At 54.8% G+C, this 18,093-nt stretch overlaps 2 protein-coding genes across 2 annotated transcripts; both read right to left on the reverse strand.

Annotated features, from left to right (window-relative positions):
- Positions 1-557: 557 nt before the first annotated feature.
- BEST2 (bestrophin 2) lies at positions 558-5,767 on the reverse strand. The gene is made up of 9 exons (XM_070792193.1): positions 5,521-5,767; positions 5,262-5,356; positions 3,588-3,821; positions 3,351-3,505; positions 2,938-3,015; positions 2,617-2,769; positions 2,449-2,529; positions 2,097-2,251; positions 558-1,493 (listed from the first exon to the last, which is right to left on the reverse strand). Exons 1-9 carry the CDS (start codon positions 5,670-5,672, stop codon positions 1,058-1,060), a joined length of 1,539 nt encoding a protein of 512 aa, XP_070648294.1. The 5' UTR covers positions 5,673-5,767; the 3' UTR covers positions 558-1,057.
- A 4,168-nt stretch (positions 5,768-9,935) lies between these two features.
- On the reverse strand, positions 9,936-18,038 carry GET3 (guided entry of tail-anchored proteins factor 3, ATPase). The gene is made up of 7 exons (XM_019964063.2): positions 17,854-18,038; positions 16,846-16,993; positions 13,061-13,209; positions 12,823-12,973; positions 10,966-11,073; positions 10,674-10,871; positions 9,936-10,275 (listed from the first exon to the last, which is right to left on the reverse strand). The coding sequence occupies exons 1-7, from the start codon at positions 18,012-18,014 to the stop codon at positions 10,144-10,146; spliced, it is 1,047 nt and encodes a 348-aa protein (XP_019819622.1). The 5' UTR covers positions 18,015-18,038; the 3' UTR covers positions 9,936-10,143.
- Between the last annotated feature and the right edge of the window lie 55 nt (positions 18,039-18,093).

Here is an 18,093-nt window from a genome sequence, read left to right on the forward strand (position 1 = left end):
TGTGCTACAACTAAGATCCAATGCAGCCACATAAATAAAATGTTTTTTAAACAAATAAATGAACTTAAAAAAAAAAGAAGTTGAAGGTGACTCCCAGGTTTTGTCCTCAGGAAGAACAAAGCTGATGGAAGATAAACAAGTAGGGAGTCAACAGGGAACTGGTTTGGGGGAGCATGTTATGTTCAAGGTGCCCATGAGATCTATACATAGAGATGTTGAGTAGACAGGTGGCTCTCTGCATCTAGAGTGTGGGAAGGGACCCTGGCTGGACTTCTAAATTCAGGAGTCATCTACATACGATTGATGTAAGACCTAGAGCATTGTAGAGGCAGAGGGGTCACTTGCAGAAGCAAGGCTGGCAGGAGAATTCCCTGGCGGTTCCGTGGTTAGGACTTCTCACTCCATTGCAACGGGTCCAGATTTAATCCTTGATCGGGAACTAGGATCCCTGCAACTAAGCTGCAGGGCGTGGCCAAAAATAAACAAAAGGTTGGGGGGAGAAAGCATGGTCCTGGGACCTGTGAATCCTATATTGATGAATGCGTAAAACCATGGGCACTGAATGGGGCCATTTCAGAGAGTAGAATTTGGAAGTGGACAGGACATCATCAAATAATCCTTAAAGCTTACCTAGCATAACTCGCCTGGCAGGAGTTGGGTTTTTAGAAAAAAAAAAACAAAACAATTTTATTGAGCACCTATTATGTATCAAACATTTTTTAAAGCCACTTTCATTTCATCCACACAGCTCAGGAGATGGGCACTCACTTATATGTCCAGTCTAAAGAAAGAAGAAAGGCAGGTCACAGGGATAAAAGCCTCTCACGCAGTGGCAGGAAGTAGAGCTGGTGGTAAGGCCCAGCTAGCTGGAAGGATACCCCGCCCTTGGTGCAGCCCTCGGCCCACAGGAGGCGCTCCAACGCTCTGTGCCAAACGTAAAGTTGGGGCGCAGGCAGGTAAGAAGGGGGCTGGCCGAGTCCACACGCAGCTTATGCAGACCCAAACTGCTGCAGGCAGGCTTGTTTCCCTGTCCTTGGGAATTCAGGGTCCAAAGGTCTCAGGCTAGACTCTCCTCCTCCTCGCCAATGGGGCTGGGCAGCCAGGGCGGAGCCGGCCCCCGGGTCCCAGACAACGGCACCACGGTTAAGGGCTCAGCGGGCGCCCTGGGAGCGGGGACGAGGGCAGGCGACTCGGGGCCGGTGATGGGCTCAGACTCCGGCTCCGGCTGGCCTAAGTCGACCAGCGGGCCTTCGCAGCCACACTCCGGGACCGCGCCGTCGGGAGCGCCTGCGCACGCGCAGCTAGCAGCCATGGATTCCTCCGACACGTGGCTGTTCTTGCGGCGCAGCAAGGGCACGCGCCGGCCCAGCAGGCCACCTGTGCCCATGCCCGTGCCCACTGGCAGGAGGCGCTGCAGGAAGTCGCCGTGTGCTTCATTCAGCGGCGCCTCCAAGCCGTCCTGACGCTGGAACTGCATGTCCTCCTTGGCCAGCCTGCAGGAGAGACAGAGGGTCAGCACTTGCGCCTCTCCCGTCTTCATCAACAGAGCTGAGACCGAGGCACGGTACTTTTCCTGCCTCCACCCATCTCATTGTTCCACTTCTCCCAGAAGTCTTGGCTTGCCCCTTCCAGAGCCTGGCCTTATCCTCTGGCTCTGGCTATGAGCAAACTTAGGCCTTAAAAGGCTTAGTTGGGGCTCTGCCTCGTGTTGCTTCTGTTCTGCCCAATCCTCATAGACTGTAGCCTTTCGTGTCCCGGCCCCAGACCTTGACCCGGATCCCTGACACCTCATCCTAGTTCTATTGACTGTAGCTTTTAGCTCCGAATCTCCAGGGTGTAGCCTTTAGCCCCGTTCTGGTCACCCACTGCCCCTTCAATTAGACACAACCTGCAGTCATGCATCCAGAGGATGAGATGGTTGGATGGCATCACCAACTCAATGAGTTTGAGCAAACTCCAGGAGATGGTGAAGGACAAGGAAGCCTGTTGTGCTGCAGTTCATGGGGTCCCTAAGAGTTGGACACAACTGAGAGACTGAATGACGACACAGTCATGAGACCCCACCCAAGAGGCCCTGTCCACCCCCACTGGCTCACGTGATGTCGAAGGTAGAGCCCTGGAAGGAGGGCTGCTGCATCAGGAAGGCAGTGGCTGCGGTGTAGGGAGCTCGAGCCTCAGCCGCGTCCCAGTACAGGTCCTTCTCCAGCATGGCCAGGTCATCATACATCTCGTCCACAGCCAGCATTGACACCTGCGGGAGAGGATATGCAAGGAAGAGTGGGGCATGGAAAAGCGCTGGCACCACAGGGTGGACCCCTCAGGATGGGTAGGAAGGTGGCTATCAAAGAGAGAGGATGGTTCAGGAATGATGTGTGGAAGAGTCTTGGCAGGGCTGGGGCCAGGGTCCCTTTAGGAGCCTAGGGATGGTCTCAACTGAGAGAATCTCACCTGGAAGCATCGGTCGATCAAAAAGTTGGTCTCAAAGTCATCGTCGTCCTCTCCAAAGGGGTTGATGAGCTGCTCAGCTACCTGAGTGGGGAGAGGGGAGGTAAGCAGAGCCCTGAGAACCCCTGCCCACTTCGCCCCTGTAGTCCTGGCCTTGGGACCCCCACCCACCTTGAGCCAACCAGCATAGAAGAAGAACTGCAGCAGGGTGAAGATTGGCACGCACAGGTCCAGGTCATGGTCTTTGTAGCCCTGTGCTGGGTCCAGGAACTGGCGGCCAATGAGGCAAGCCAGGAAGTAGCTGTACACAGCAATGGTCACCACCTGGGGGAGGGACAGGACGGGGTGCCAGTCAGGTCTTGAAAGTCATGGAGAGACCAGAGCTAGGACCACTAGTCACTGTGACAGGGTCTCAGCTAGTCCTTAGTTTTTCCTTGAGACCAATGCTCCAAAGCCTCTGACACAGGATATAAAAAGGCAGAACCAGGTTACCTGGGTGTAGACAAGGGGCACGCTAATCCAGTCATAGTGAAAGAGCATCCCACATTTGCTCCGAAACACATTCAGCTCCTGGTGGGGCGGATACAGGTCATGAGGGGGCTGAAATGTGAGCTCACACATGGGGATTAAGTAGGGGGTTACCTGGGATGGAGGTGAGTGGTCACCTAGTGGGAGGCGGGCATGTGCTTCCAGGGACTAGAGAGTCTTCAGTGGTGAGTGTGTATACCTAGGGGCATTATTCACCTAGAAACCGTCCCATAGAGATACGTGTACACCTCGGGGCTCTAGATAAGGGTGTTTGGAATCCGCCCTGTGAAAGGCACGTGGCAAGTCAGGATATGACACACCTCAGGGTGGGTGGGGTACATTTTTTTTTTTTAAGAATGACCATCCGGATAACCCACCTCTAGTAGCAGCTTAAAGGCGCCGTTGTCGCGGATGCGGCCCTCGCGCCGAGCCTGCGCCGCCAGGTTGCAGAACCAGACGCAAGGCACCCAGTACTTGTTGTAGGATGAGTTTAGGTTCTCGAACTTCTTGCGCTCCTCGCGGGTCATAAACCCTGCGCGGGCGAGGTCGGGAGTTATTTACCCCGCCCCTACCTTGCCCCCGCCGCCTGCGTCCTGTTTTGGCCGGAGCCTCACCTGCTTCCACCACATGATCTATGGTGGGGAAGCGCTTGAAGACCGCGGTGCTGACCGAGCGCAGGATAAGCACCCCGGAGAGCCCTGCGTAGCGCATGAGCGTGCGTCGGTAGAGGCGGCCGCGCTCATCGTGTCCGTGCACTGTGCCGACCACGACACACATGAGCGCGTCGGTCAGGGGCATGGATAGGTACTGGTTCCACCAACGGTGCACTACCAGCGTCACGTAGAAGCCTGCGGGAGAGCCGGGGATGGGGGAGAGGGCTCAGTTGGGAAACTAGGGTCAGGGAGTTGGGAGCCCAGATCAAGGGAAGAGGAGCCGACCTGGGTCTTGCATCAGGAGCACGGGGTAACTGGACACCCAGACCATGTGGGACCACGTGGGCTGGGAACCTTAGGATCTAGCCCTGAGGTCAGAGGTTGGTGCAGGCTGAATCACCCTGGCTGCTTGGATGTCATCTGAGATGGGAGATTAGGATCTCCATATAGAGGTGAAGGACTTCCCTGGTGGCTCAGAAGGTAAAGCGTCTGCCTACAATGCAGGAGACCGGGGTTCAATCCCCGGGTCGGGAAGATCTCCTGGAGAAGGAAATGGCAACCCACTCCAGTATTCCTGCCTGGAAAATCTCATGGACGGAGGAGCCTGGTAGGCTACAGTCCATGAGATTGCAAAGAGTCACACACGACTGAGCGATTTCACTCACTCAAAGAGGTGAAGGAGGGCTTCCCAGGTGGCGTTACTGGTAAAGAATCCTCCCGCCAATTGGATCCCTGGGTGGGGAAGATCTGGAGTAGGAAATGGCTATCCATTTCAGTATTCTCGCCTGGAAAATCCCATGGACAGAGGAGCCTGGTGGGGTACTGTCCGAGGGATCTCAAGAGTCAGACACGACTGAGCACACACATCGAGGTGAAGACATGGAGCCCACAGGTAAGTTGTCACCAAGGCCATAGGGAGCCCCTGAGCCAGGGGTGTGTGAAGGGGTTGGGCACACGGTCTAAGTTAGGAAACCTAGGGCAAGCTGGTCACCGCATCCCTATGGGCCCAGAATGGTGGGAGGAAGGCTGATATTATGTGAAATCATTGAGGACAGGGAGCTGGGGGACTTGTCAGAGAGATGCCCCTCAGGATGGACTTGAAATGAGGGAGTTCTATGGGATCTTTGGAGGGGGTCCCTGGGATGGCTCGGATGATAAAGAATCTGCCCGAAGTGCAAGAGACCTGGGTTTGATCCCTGGGTCTGGAAGATCCCTCAGAGAAGAGAATAGCAACCCACTCCAGTATTCTTGCCTGGAGAATTCCATGGTCAGAGAAGCCTGGCAGGCTATAGTTCACGGGGTCTCAAAGTGTCAGACATGACTGAGTGACTAACACACACTGGGGATCAAAACATGTGAGGGGAGGCACTGGTAAGCCCATGCAGACACAGATGGGAGTCCCTGAGGTGACCAGGGATAAGCCTGTGGATGACACGGAGCTCTCTCATGGGGGAACTTCAGGGGATACACTGACTAGGTGACCTCCAAGGTCCTGGGAATGGATGCCATACCTGGCGTAAAGGATGCAGAAATGGGGATGTGCGGGGATGGCTTTGAGGAAGGGTCTCAGAAAGCAGGAATGGCTATGGGTGTCTCGGGATGAAAAGAATGGGAAACTCCGGAGCGCGAACCCACCCAGCACGAAGGAGACCGGGATGAGACTGGCGTACCGGTCGCAGTAAAGGACGAGCTTCTCGAAGTAGCGTTTCTGCTCTTCGGTCAGTACGAAGCTGCGAGGGAGAGGGGCACCGGGTCACCGGCGAGCCCCTGTCCCCAGCAGCCGGTCTCTTCCCGCACCCACTCCGGGGCCGCCTCGGAGCCCCTCCTGAGACCTCCCTCAGGCACGGCATTCTCCATCCCCTCCCCACCCTACCCACCCCCGGGGCCGCCTCACCGATAGGCGGCACTCAGCGCCATGAAGAGTCCGAGGAAACAGAGCAGCTCGCGCCACAGAAGTTTATAGATGCTCCCGCGCCACAGCAGCAGCAGCTTCGAGAAGCCGCCGAAGCGCGCCTTCGCCACGCGCGCCGTGTACGTGACGGTCATCGCGGCGCCCGGGCCGGTCGCGCCAAAGGAGAGGGGGCGCTGGATCGGACTTAGGCTTGGGGGCCGAGGAGTAGGGGGCCGGGACGGAGCCGGGCTGCAGGCTATGGGCGGGGGTGGAGAGATGCGGACCCGGCTCGACTCTGCGCGTTGTTCCGAGCCCGACCACCTTACCAGCTCCTGGGTTCCGGCTCTTGCTCGGGTTCCCCTCTCCTCCCACCTGCTCTGCCCTACCCTAGCCCCCAGCCCTCCTCTCCAAGGCCCCCTCTTCCAGGTCACTCCCTTCCTTGGACTCCCGGTCCCAGCGTCTTGTACAGACCTTCCCTGGCCCTCTCCGTCTATCTCCCACCCTCAAGACCCTTAGGTTTTATCCCTCTCAGATCCCATACCCCTTACCTGGACGCCATCTACACTTTCCTCTGCTCCCTGAGTCCTGAACTCTTTAGTTTCTAAGTTCCCAGGCCTCCAACTGAGTTTCGTCCCCAGTTCTCTTTCCTCAAGTTCCACTTCGACCTTTCCTCTCCTCCTCCCCTAACCCAGTCTGGGCCCATTATCTGCCCTGCGCTTTCTATTGAAGTCCTCCAAAGCCTGGCCTCCAAGCCTCCTGGCCCCCAGGTCCCTTCCCACAGTTCCCCGGGCCTCAGACTGGCTCCCTCTGCTGCACAGCAGCCCCAGTCTATCCCCCTCCCACTTAATCGCCCTGCCTCTGCCCCCTCCCCCTGGCCCTGGATCCACCTGGACATTTCCTGTGTCCGTTCCTTGCTCGCCTTCCACACCCTACCCTGAGGATTCAGATGGATTCTCCCTCGAAGACAGACTTGTCCTCAGGGTTCCCGGTTCCCCCAGGCCTGGGTCCTTCTCACCTGATGGCTGGTTCAGGGACACTTGGGACAAGGACAGGATGGGCTGGGTGGGTGGCTTCAGTGTTGGGTGGGGCTTAAGCCAGATTCTGTGAGGGAGGGGGCTGGGGAGTGGACTTGGGTGGCCCTTCCCTGGCCCTCCCCCCAGTCAGTTGCACAGTTACAGCCTAAGAACTTTGTTTGAAGTCTCCTCAGTTTGTTACCTGGGGCAGAGGGTGGAGAATTCACCCTGACCTCCCTAGCTCCTCCCTGTCCTGTCTCCCAGTCAGTCAGTCACTGGCAGGTCCCAGAAACTTTAGCCCTAGAGCTCGGGGAGGGGGCAGGAACCCTGTCTTTACCCAACCCAGTTGTACACACACTGCTCAGTGAGGCTGGGTCACTCGAAACTCACCTGTAAATTAACCATAAAGATGCACATGGAAACATACCATAGATCCAGACACAAATTCAACTTTCCTCAACACAGCCTCCCACAATCACCGTGACCCAGAAAGAAGTTACACAGTCACAAAGATTTCCAGAGTCACACAAGAGACACTTAGCCATACCCCACCCCCACTAACATGCAGATATAAAGCCAATGGACCCTAAACCAAACCCACCAGGTTCTCAGCTCTCAGGCACCCACACAGTGCTCCAAACAGCCATCCAGGAACACAAGGGCAGGGACCCAAGCACTGAATTCCTTCATAATTGTACTAGGTAATAAAGACACACACAAGGTCACACAACCAGCCAAGTGCAGACCACAGCCCAACCCCAGAACACCATCACACAGGCGACCATCACACAGAGGGAAGTAGCCTACATTTATTCCTGATCTCCCCCATACAAAAACACCTGTGATCACATGAGTTTGAGCACGCTCTGGGAGTTGGTGATGGACAGGGAAGTCTGGCGTGTGGCAGTCCATGGGGTCACAAAGAATCGGGCATGACTGAGGGACTGAACTGAATTGACCACACATTAGATGCAGGAGCACCACCCCTCAACCCAGCAGCCCACAGTCCTGGGATCAGATCCAGGTCTGGTGGCCCCTTAGATTTGCCCATGTTGCAAAGACGTATTTGTGCAACACTGACCCCTCCCAACAGTCCCACAGACCCAGAGGGTCACATCCAGGAGTCAGGCCATAATCCCTCATGAAATTCACCTGCATTTATTTGTACGTCAATCCATAAGACACACCCTCCCCAACACCCCCTCACTTTGGGTGGTGGCGGGCAGGTGCGTACACACACCCTGGGTTGCAGTCACTTTCGTCATTGTCATGAACACACAAGCTTAGGGACACAAAACTTTGTCCCCACACTTGGCACGGATACAGGACACATGTTCTCCTTTCAGAGGCACACCTACACAGGGGGCACTCTAGCCTGGCACAGACAACCCTCCATCCTCAACTTTGAATGCATAGTCCAGTGTGGGAGGGGCAGAGGCTCAGGGCTCTAGCCCCAAGAGGGGCGTCCGGGAGTGTCCCTCAGACTCTCCAGTCCACCCTAGCTCCAGAAGTGCATATGGCTCCACTCGACCCCACCCTGAGGTCTGGCCAGCCAGGACGCTGTGTTCCTAACCCAGCAGGTGTCTGCCCCACCCGGGGTAATTAGGAACCAGCCGGGACTGTCTGTCCTCGGACCCATGCCTCCGCTGTCCAGCTGCTGGACAGCTCATAAAAGAGGGTGAGGAGTGATGCTGGTAGCTAAGGCAACTGGGGAGGGGACAGGCTTCAGCTTGATGGGCTCCATACTCATCCTGGCTTCCCTTGTAGCTCAGCTGGTTAAGAATCCACCTGCAATGCAGAGACCTGGGTTCAATCTCTGGGTTGGGAAGATCCCCTGAAGAAGAGAAAGGCTACCCACTCCAGGATTCTGGCCTAGAGAATTCCATGGACTGTATAGTCCATGGGATCGCAGAGTCAGACATGACTGAGCAACTTTCACTTCATTTCATACCCGACCTGAGGCCCCTATTTCTTTGGATGTATCCTTACACACAGCTACCAGCCCTCCCCTCACTCCCCCACCCCCGTGCTCATCTCCCATCCTCCAGCTCCCAGTATCCCCACACACTTTTGACTGCTGGACCCCTGCTGGGGCGGAGGCAGGTTGCCCAGGCTAGTTCACATGCTTACTAATTGTAACAGTGAATATTAACAAACACTCCTTGGCAGGTACATGCCTGGGGCTGTTGTAAAGGCGTTACCTATTTCATCTCATTGTGTCTTTACAAGCAGGTAATGTGAACTTGGTGACTTTGTTATTCCCGCTATTATTCCCGCTAAACTGAGGCCCAGATGACACACAGCCCTTTCATGACACACCTGGGATTTGAACCCTGAGCAGTTTGGTTAGGTTATAAGCACTTCCCTGACATGGACCTGCCTATACTGGCTTGTATGCAACCCGACGGATTTGGGGGGGACACGTCTAGGCTCGTGGCTGGGTTCCCCTTACATATGCACACCCTAGCCCACCTAGATCCTGGATGTGTGCTATCTAAACACTGCTTCCTGACTCATGTGTGTCCCCAAGCACCCCTTCCTCCCCCACCCACATTTAGCGCCAGCTTGGAACTTGCAAATGCCCAAGATCATGTCAATCCTGGGTCTCTCAAGCAGGGTGTGACAATGACTGTCCAGGGAGTGGCAGAGGGAAGCGTGAAGGGGAGAAGGTGGACTGTTAGGTGTCTTTCAGGCTGGTGTGCTGACCCTTCCAAGGTCAGGTGAATTTGTGCCAGGGCCCTATGAATGGCCACACTTCTGTCTCCATTTTAAGAACAGGGGACTGGTACTCAAACTGCAGGAAACATGCTACAGGCCACTAAGACTGTTCTGGGGGCAGGATGGGACTTCAGGGCCCCTCTAGCCTCTGAGTTTTTTTGTCATCTTGTCCCCTAAACTGCCCCCCTGTTGCAGTCCTGTGCTGGGACAGGCTGATGCCACGCCATTCCATAGAACAGGAATTGGTTGTGGGGGAGAGGTGGGTGGAGACTGTTAATCCCCAGTCTGGCAAGCCCAGCCTCTGCCCAGGGCGCCCACTAATTCGCAAACCAAACAGCAGGCAGTGCTGGGCCCGCTGCCGGCCTAATCCGCTCCCCGCCAGCCTGGGGCTGGCCAAGGGGCCTCTTGGTTCCCACGCTCTAAGCCCTGAAGGACGTGGGCAGATGGAACTTCTTCTACTCCAGGCTTTACAGCCCTGAAGGACACCCTGACCCATAAAGACCAAGAAAACAGCACCCCTTTACCAAAGAACCCTCCTTCCAAAATTGCCACAATAAACATGCATCTCTATTAGATTTCTGTTGTGACAATGCCTCTCTGGATGTGACATCTTTGTGCAGTGTACAACCTGTGCAACTGTACATGAAGGTATTAAGCCCCAGCTCCCACCTCATATCAATATCCACAGAAGTTTAAGATCATTTTATTGAGGGAGGAGAAGTGGGGAGAGGTGGGGGGCAGCTATAGCTCCCCCAGCCCCACCAGGGGGAAAAGACCCCCTCCCCGCCTCCCATCCCCCAAGTGGTTCCCCTGTATTAGGGGGGGAACTTTGTGCAAACTCTGCCCCGGTGGGTGGCGGGTGGGTGTGAAATGGCAGCTGGGGCTGGTGGAGGTGCTACTGCGCGCTGGGGGGCTTGTAGGGCTCCAGGAGGAGAGCGGAGAAGGTGTTGACCTTGTCTGCTCCCCGAACCTCATGGGGCAGCAGCGGCAGCTTCACAATGTGGAAGTCTTCATATAGGTCCTCCATCTGTGGCGGGGGCAGAAGGCAGCAGTCAGGGGGCCCCGGGGCAGGGATAGGATGTGATCGGTGTAAAGGGTCAGGCTGGGGGGTCTCAGGTCAGGGAGAGAATATGAGCAAGGACTTCACAGGGTCATGGGTGGGAGTGGCGCCAGTGAGGTCAGAGATCACAGGCCTGGACCTCCCACTCCCCAGGATCAGAGATACCCAGGCCAGCTAGTCTACAAAGGCCAGAATTAGGTCTGAAGCAGGAGATGAAGGGCAGGGGATTAGGCAGATGAACAGAGAGTGAGATGGAGCAAAAGATCAGAGAACACAGTAAAAGGTCAGCTAGGCCGGCTGGGCTGGGCTAGACCGCAGCTTCTGGGGTCAAAGTGTGAGACTGGCGGGAGGGTGGGTGTGCACACCTGATCCAGGTACTTGGCTTGGATCTTGTGGCGGGCCTCACACATCTTGCAGGGCTTCTCGGGATCAGGGAAGACGAGCTGGTTGACGATGATGTTGTGCGTGTCAATCTTGCACTTGGCCAGCTCCTGGATCAGCCGTTCGGTTTCATACAGGGACAGGAACTCCGCGATGCACACACAGATGAAGGTTGTTTGCTCCTGCAGGAGGCAAGAGAGGACAGGGAAGGGCAGGTCTCAGCCCTGTCCCCGTGGTTCCCGGAGCCTCTCACCGCCCACCTGGACCTGAACTCACAGGGTCCTTGAACTGCTCGCTGACCGAGCGGATGACAGGCAGCGTCTCCTCTAGCTTGGAGGCCAGCTGGTCTGCGTTCATGTCGCCGAGGCCCAGCATGTTGCACATCTATGGGGATGGGAGAGGGCTCATGGTTTACCTGGTGCCCATTACACTCCCTGGGTCCAGCTCACTAGACAACTTGGTTGGGGAGGGCAGGGCGGATGGGGGGAGATGGGAGGAAACGAATCCCAACACCTCCCAGTGGTTTAAGATGTGGGCCCTTGAGCAGATCATACGGGTCCAGCCCCAGCTCTGCCATTTTTGTGGGGCCATGGCCAGGTTAGTGCCTCGGTTTCCCCATGTGTAGAGCTGCTGTCCTATACAACACACTGTCACACACTCAGAAGGGTGCCTGGCACACAGGAAATGCTCCACAAATTTTACTATCTGAGGGGGGCTTCCCTGATGGCTCAGTGGTTAAGAATCCACCTGCCAAAGCGGGAGACATGAGTTTGATCCCTGATCCCAGAAGATCCCACATGCTGAGGAGCAACTAAGCCTGTATGCCCCAACTACGGAAGCCCCTGCACCTAGAGACTGTGCTCTGAAACAAGAGAAGCCACTGCAGTGAGAAGCCCAGGCACTGCAACTAGAGAGTAATCTCCGCTTGCTGTAACTAGAGAAAAGCCCTCGCAGAAATGGAGACCCAGAGCAACCACCAATAGAAAAAAAAGTTACTACCTGAGATTCAAGTCCCCACTAGGGGACCACCCATAACCAGGGAGGTGGGAGTGGTGTGCAGAAGCGTGGGGTCAGTAGGGTTGTCATGTTTGTGCTAACAATAACCCATGGTGGGGGGATTCGCATGCTCTCCATTTGACAGACATGGCCTAGAGAGGGGACGTGACTTGAGGTCACAGAGCAGTATCACACCAGAGTGCAGTGCATCTGAACCTGGGTCACCTGGCTCTGGATACGGTAAGTCCCCTAAAGAGGAACCTTCAAGTCGTGAACTTTTGAAGATACAAACATACATCTGGTTTCAGCCAGAAACCAGAGCTTGTGCTATTAATGTCAGGCGCGACTGAAACTGCAGCTTGCCCTCTGTCTCCTATTGCTGACGATCCTTCAGCTCTACCACCTTCGACCTCCTCTCCCTTCTCCAGTCAGTAACTCTTCTTGCCGGATCTGTATGCCAACTGTTGTACTGCACTACTGCACTTTCTAAGGTACTGCCCTGTGAACTTAAAAATGTTTTATTTTTTGTATTTTTTATGTATTATTTGTGCAAGAAGTATTATAAACCCATTACAGTATGGTATGGGCTTCCCTGGGGGCTCAGCAGTAAAGAACCCGCCTGCTGATGCAGGAGACTCAGGTTTGATCCCTGGGTTGGGAAGATCCCCTGGTGAAGGAAATGACAACCAACTCCCGAATTCTTGCCTGGGAAATCCCATGGACAGAGGAGCCTGGTGGGCTACAGTTCATGGGGTCACAACAAAGTCAGAAGCGACTGAGCAATTAAACAACAGTACAGTAGAGAACTACAAAGACAACTGTGTTCTTTGGGTACCTGGTTTCTGTGTTGAACTTACGGACAAACTGGACTTACAAACTTGATCTCAGAACGGGACTCGTTCATATGTACTGGACTTACTGTATGTGGTTTCAAGCTCTGTCTGGGGCACTCAAGAGGTGGAGGCAGGGACACCGAGGGCTGTGGAGGGGGGCGGACAGTTCCTCCACAGTGAAGACCCAACCCACCCACTGGGAAGCGCTGAGTGAGAGGGCACGTGGTAAAGGCCTTTGTCACGGTGTGACTGGGAGCCCTGCTCTGACTCAGGGGATTCCTGGCTGCCCGGGGGCCCTGCCTGCCTGTGAGATGAAGGGGCTGATCTGGTTCTTGATCTGCATGAGGCGGCCAAGCCCCCGCTCGACGATGGTGGGGAAGTTGAGCAGCCTCAGCGTGTGGCCTGTGGGCGCAGTGTCGAACACCACCACGGAGAAGTTCATGCCCTTCACCAGCCTGCAGGGAGAAGAGGGTCAGGCCCGCTCTGCCCTTTCTTCTGCCCCCAGCCCCAGGCAGCACCCAGTACCCCTGGCCGCGCCTGACCTCATCACCTCTGCGTAGCTCATGGCCTCGTCGATGCCTGGGAATGCGCTCATAGCTTCTTGCATCATCTTTTTGCCCATGCTCAGCATGTTGTCCTCTTCAAAGAACTCGTCTGGCAGCTCCGCCACGCCCAGGCTGGGGTCAATCTCCTTCGGGCCGAAGGGGTCAAGATTCAGGCTGCTGTGGCTGGGGCCTTGGCACCGAGGCACAGAGCCTGAGGGAGCCTGGGGTGCACCTGAGCACAGCCCACCATTGGTCACAGCTGAGGAGACCCCCGAGGTGCCATGACCCCTCCCTTAGGCACTTCAGGTATTCAGCGACCACAGATTGTCAAACAAGCAGATGGAAGATTGTCAACTGTCCTCAGTGCCCAGATGGAACCCAGAGCCCACTTCAAGGCCTTTTCTTTTTATCTGGCCACATCACGCAATGTGTGGGATCTGAGTTCCCTGAAAAGGGATCGAACCCGTGCCGCCTGCAGTGGAAGCACGGGGTCTTAACCACTGGACTGCTGGGGAAGTCCCTGCAGGGACTTTTCACTGGCTGTTCCCCGACCCAGCCCAGGACCTCTTCCAGATCAGTCCTGTAACATGAGTCTTCCTTAAATGCCCAACCTAACAGTGCAGCCCTAGCCCCCGCGGCCCTCTTTTCCTTTCTCCTTAACATCTGGCCTCTTGAAGATCCCCTGGAGAAGGAAACGGAAACCCACTCCAGTATTCTTGCCTGGGAAATCCTATGGAGAGAGGAGCCTGGTGTGCTACAGTCCATGGGACCATAATGGAGTCAGACACAACTTAGCAACTAAGCACACACGCACATGGTGTCTACTTATCACATTTATCACCATCTCCACACCAGAGTGCCGGCCCCATGAGGGAAGAGGTTTGGATTGTCTTGTTCACTGTGGTGTCCCCAATACCTGGGAAGTGTGTGGCACAGAGTAGCTCCTCAACTTGGATGTAGGATCCATGAAAGGATAACCAGCCTGGGGTCCCTGGCCTGTCTTGCACTCAATGCCTCTCTATCCTCTGCCTGCGTTACCTCTTTTTCTTCTTTTTTTTTTAATAATTATTTTATTTATTTTTGGCAATGCTGAGTTCTTCTTTGCTGCAAGGGCTTTTCTCTAATTGTAGTGTGCAGGCTTCTCATCGCGGCGGCTTCTCTTTTTGGGGAGCACAAGCTCTAGGGCTCTCGGGCTTCAGTAGTTGCAGCACCCAGGCTCTAGAGCACAGGTTCAACGGTTGCAGCACATGGGCTTAGTTGCTCTTCGGCACGTGGGATCCTCCTGCATCGCGGGGATCAAACCCGTGTCTCCAGCATTGTAGGTGGATTCTTTACCACTGAGCCACCAGGGAAGCCCGTACCTCTTCTTTCTGAGTTCATGGTTTCTGTGGTGAATCCCTCAACTCCCTGGCCTCAGAGACCACTTCCCTGTGGGGGAAGTCACACCCTTGATGGGTTAGTCCTAGCTACTGGCCCACTCTTTGACCCCAGCTCTCTCAACTTCTAGATCTCTCTGGGCCACCTCATCCCCACCCCTCTGCCCCCTTGTTCACTGTCGGTGTTCCTCTTGGCCAGCACCCTTATCCAGCCGAGTCTCCAAAGGATGCTTCTGCATACACACACTCTCTTTTCCCTCTGCAGTTGGCAAAAGCACCATTCTCATTATTTGCAGCTCGCTGGCATGGCTGCACCAAGGTAAACATCCGAGGAACACGCCTGACAAATAGCTTCACCTTGCTCCCCACTGCTGATCGCTAATCTCCAATGGGCATTTGACGAGCCAGACAATGCACCGGTGGGAGTATTAACGCCACATCTTCTCCTTCCTCAAACACTTTCTTTCACAAGTGGCCCGCAGTCTCTGCTGGGGCTTGTGCCTCAGTGAGAAAGTGAAGCCACTGGCCACCAACACTCTCATTTCACCCTAGAAAATGCCCCAGTCCTTCCTTCCAAGCCCCTGGTCCTGGCAGAGCCCAAGTCCTGGGTCTGTGCACTGGAGCAAGCAGACGCCCACTTGAGGCCCCTCCTCGGCTAGCATCCTTATTCCCTCCTGAAGCATTTTTTTTTTTTTTTGGGCCACGCTGAACAGCTTCTGGGACCTTAGTTCCTGAACCAGCGGTTGAACCTGGTCCTCAGTAAAGAGAGAGAGCCCAGAGCTCTAACCACTGGACTGCCAGAGAATTCTCTGAAGCATTTGTATCAGCAAACACACGTGCTCTTAGCATCTCCTTTCTCAGAAAAGCCTTCCTTAACGCTCGTTCCCATTTCCCTCCAGGGATGGCCACGCTCACTTCTCTGCTCCCATCATGGTGATCACTGTCTCCACTTTGGTTCACCCACTCCAGGCAGGCTGTTGTGCCCATTCCCAGGGTGATCTGCTTAAAACAGATGTGCCTGTCAGAGCCAGCAATCTTTCTGCCCAAGTCCCTTTGTCCTCCTCAAGTTTAGGAGCCGGGACTATCTTGCTTCCCTCCCACCTCACCTGGGGCTCCTCCTTGGCCTCTTTCACTGATTCTTCCTCTTTCTCTGCTGGACCCTAAATGCTGATATGCCCCCAGAGTTGTTTCTAGGCCTCTCTATTCTCTCACTCTTTCCTCTATTCATGCAGCTTTAAATAAATATCACCCTTGGGACAATGACTCTCAATGCCAACCTCTTCCTCTAGGCTCATATAACTAAGCCACTGTCCTGATGTCTCCATCTGGATGACCAGTGGGCACCTTGGTCTCACTAAGCCAAATAAAATTCCCCATTTTTGCCTTCTACACCTGCTCCTCTCCCAGTCTTCTCCATCTCAGTTGCCCAGGGAGTCAACTAAGACATGTACTGAATTCATTTCTTTTCCTCATGCATTATAACCAAACAGTCAAACTGCTTTAATTCCAAAATACATCCCAGGGATTTCCCTGGTGGTCTAGTGGTTAAGAATCCGCCTTCCAATGCAGGGGATGCAGACACAATACCCGGTCAGGGAACTAAGATCCCAATGCCATGAGGCAACTAAACCCACATACTGCAACAGAAGCCCCTGTATATGACAATGAAGACCCACTGCAGCCAAACAAATGAAAATAAATCCCAAATTTTGCCACTTCTCACCTCCCTCCCCACCAAGTTTTGGCTGCCACCATTTCTAGTCTGGTCACTGTCCCAGTTCTCTTTGTTTTCATTCTTGACTTTAGAGTCCAATCTCTTCATGAAAGCTACAGGGAACTTTTCGAAAAACGATGAGGCCCATGACATTATTCGGCTTAAAACAAACAGCTTCCCATTAAACTTGGAATCAGGGACTTCCCTAGTGGTCCAGTGCCTAAGACTCCACCCTCCCAATGCAGGGGACCTGGGTTCAACACCTGGTTGGGAAACTAGATCCCACATGCTGCAACTAAAGATTCTGTGTGCTGCAACTAAGACCTGGCACTAAGGTCCAGAGCAACCAAATACGTAATAAAAATAAATATAAAAATATGTATAAACTTGGAAACAAAGCTGAAGTGCTCCCAGTGGCCTGCTAGGTCCTATACCATGTGACTCTTATTGATGTCTCCCTCCCCTCCCCTTGCTCACAATCTCCAGCTACTCTGGTTTCCTTTCTGATCCACAAACGTCTCTCACCCAGTCCCCTGTGGGTATGCTGAAGAGGGGAAAGTGGAGAGACAAGAGGCTGGAGAACCGGCAGGACATGGTAGCTAATGATGGGTGTTTACAGGAAAGGCCTGAAGGTGCCTTTGACAGAATTGGGGGGTGGGGCGTGGCGTAGGCCTGAGCCCTATTGCACTCACCATGGCAAAGAGGTTGTCATAGCCTTTGACCTTGGTAGGCACCTTGGAGAACTTCTGGTCAAATGCATCGGAGATGTTGTGGGCTGGGTCGGTGGAGATGATCAGAACACTCTCCCGCCCCTTGGACAGCTGGACTGCTAGGCTGCAGCTGGGCAAAAGAAAGGTCAAAAGGTGGGGGGGGGGTGGTGGTGAAGAGTCAGGCTCTGCTCCCTAGGTCTGCAAGGGGAGATGAAGGGTCGCAGGAGCAGGGGACCTGGATCAGTAAGGGCCTTGAGAGAAGAGTATGGAGGACTGTGGGATCAGGCCTCAATCTCTGCAGTGGGACCCTCTCAGATCTCACCTACTGAACCTTTCACCTGACTAGACTGGTAAGATTCGGCTGAGTGTGTCAGTCTGGTGTGATGCCTGCTTCTTCGCTGGCACAGAGTGGCATCACGATCTGGCTGTCCAGCCAGCATAGCCTGACCCTGTGTCCGCTCCCTCAACGCTAAGCTAAGGGGTCCTTTGCACCTCTTGCTAAACTCGGTGGTTCGGTCCATTTGTCCAGGGTAATCTGCTCGGGGGATCCCTCCCTCTCCTCCCAGCTGATTGGGATAGCCTGATCATGTGCCCTCCCTCCCGCCTTCCACCCCCACGTGGGCAGAGAATGCCAAGGTTCACCAGATTAGGATAGTTCGCTCAGGTGCCCCTCCCCTTCTCTGGGCACACTCTGGTACAGTCTACCTGATGGGACATCTAAATGCTCTCCCGGACCCCGTGCGCTGTATTCAACGTGGTTCAGCCCTTGTGCCCCAAAAGGGATGGTCCAACTCAGGGGGTGCCCGGCCGGCTTTCAGGAGATATCTTCCATTTGCTCCAGATAACTTCTGAAGAGTACAATCCAGAAGACCCCGCCCCAGCCCTCTTGCCCGGCTGGTGCTGGGGTGCTGTAAGACCCGGTCTTTCGCCTCCCCTTCACCCTGTGGTACATCCCACCCGTTTTCCCGGCCCCCACCGCAGCCCTTTTACCTGCAGGTTGTTTTGCCAACTCCACCTTTGCCCCCAACGAAGATCCACTTAAGGCTGCGCTGCTCGATGATGTTGCTAAGCGTGGGCTCCAGCGGCTCCACATCAGGGGCATCCTCGAACTCCTCTGCCTCAACCCCCCACCCGGCCACCCCTGCCGCCATCTTGGAACCGGCCCACGTGATCAAGCGGAGCGCACCATGCAAATTACCTGCAGGGGAACTTTCCTATCATATCCCCATC

The sequence above is a fragment of the Bos indicus genome, chromosome 7 (genome assembly GCF_029378745.1).
Source record: "Bos indicus isolate NIAB-ARS_2022 breed Sahiwal x Tharparkar chromosome 7, NIAB-ARS_B.indTharparkar_mat_pri_1.0, whole genome shotgun sequence".
In the NCBI taxonomy this organism is placed as follows: domain Eukaryota; kingdom Metazoa; phylum Chordata; class Mammalia; order Artiodactyla; family Bovidae; genus Bos; species Bos indicus.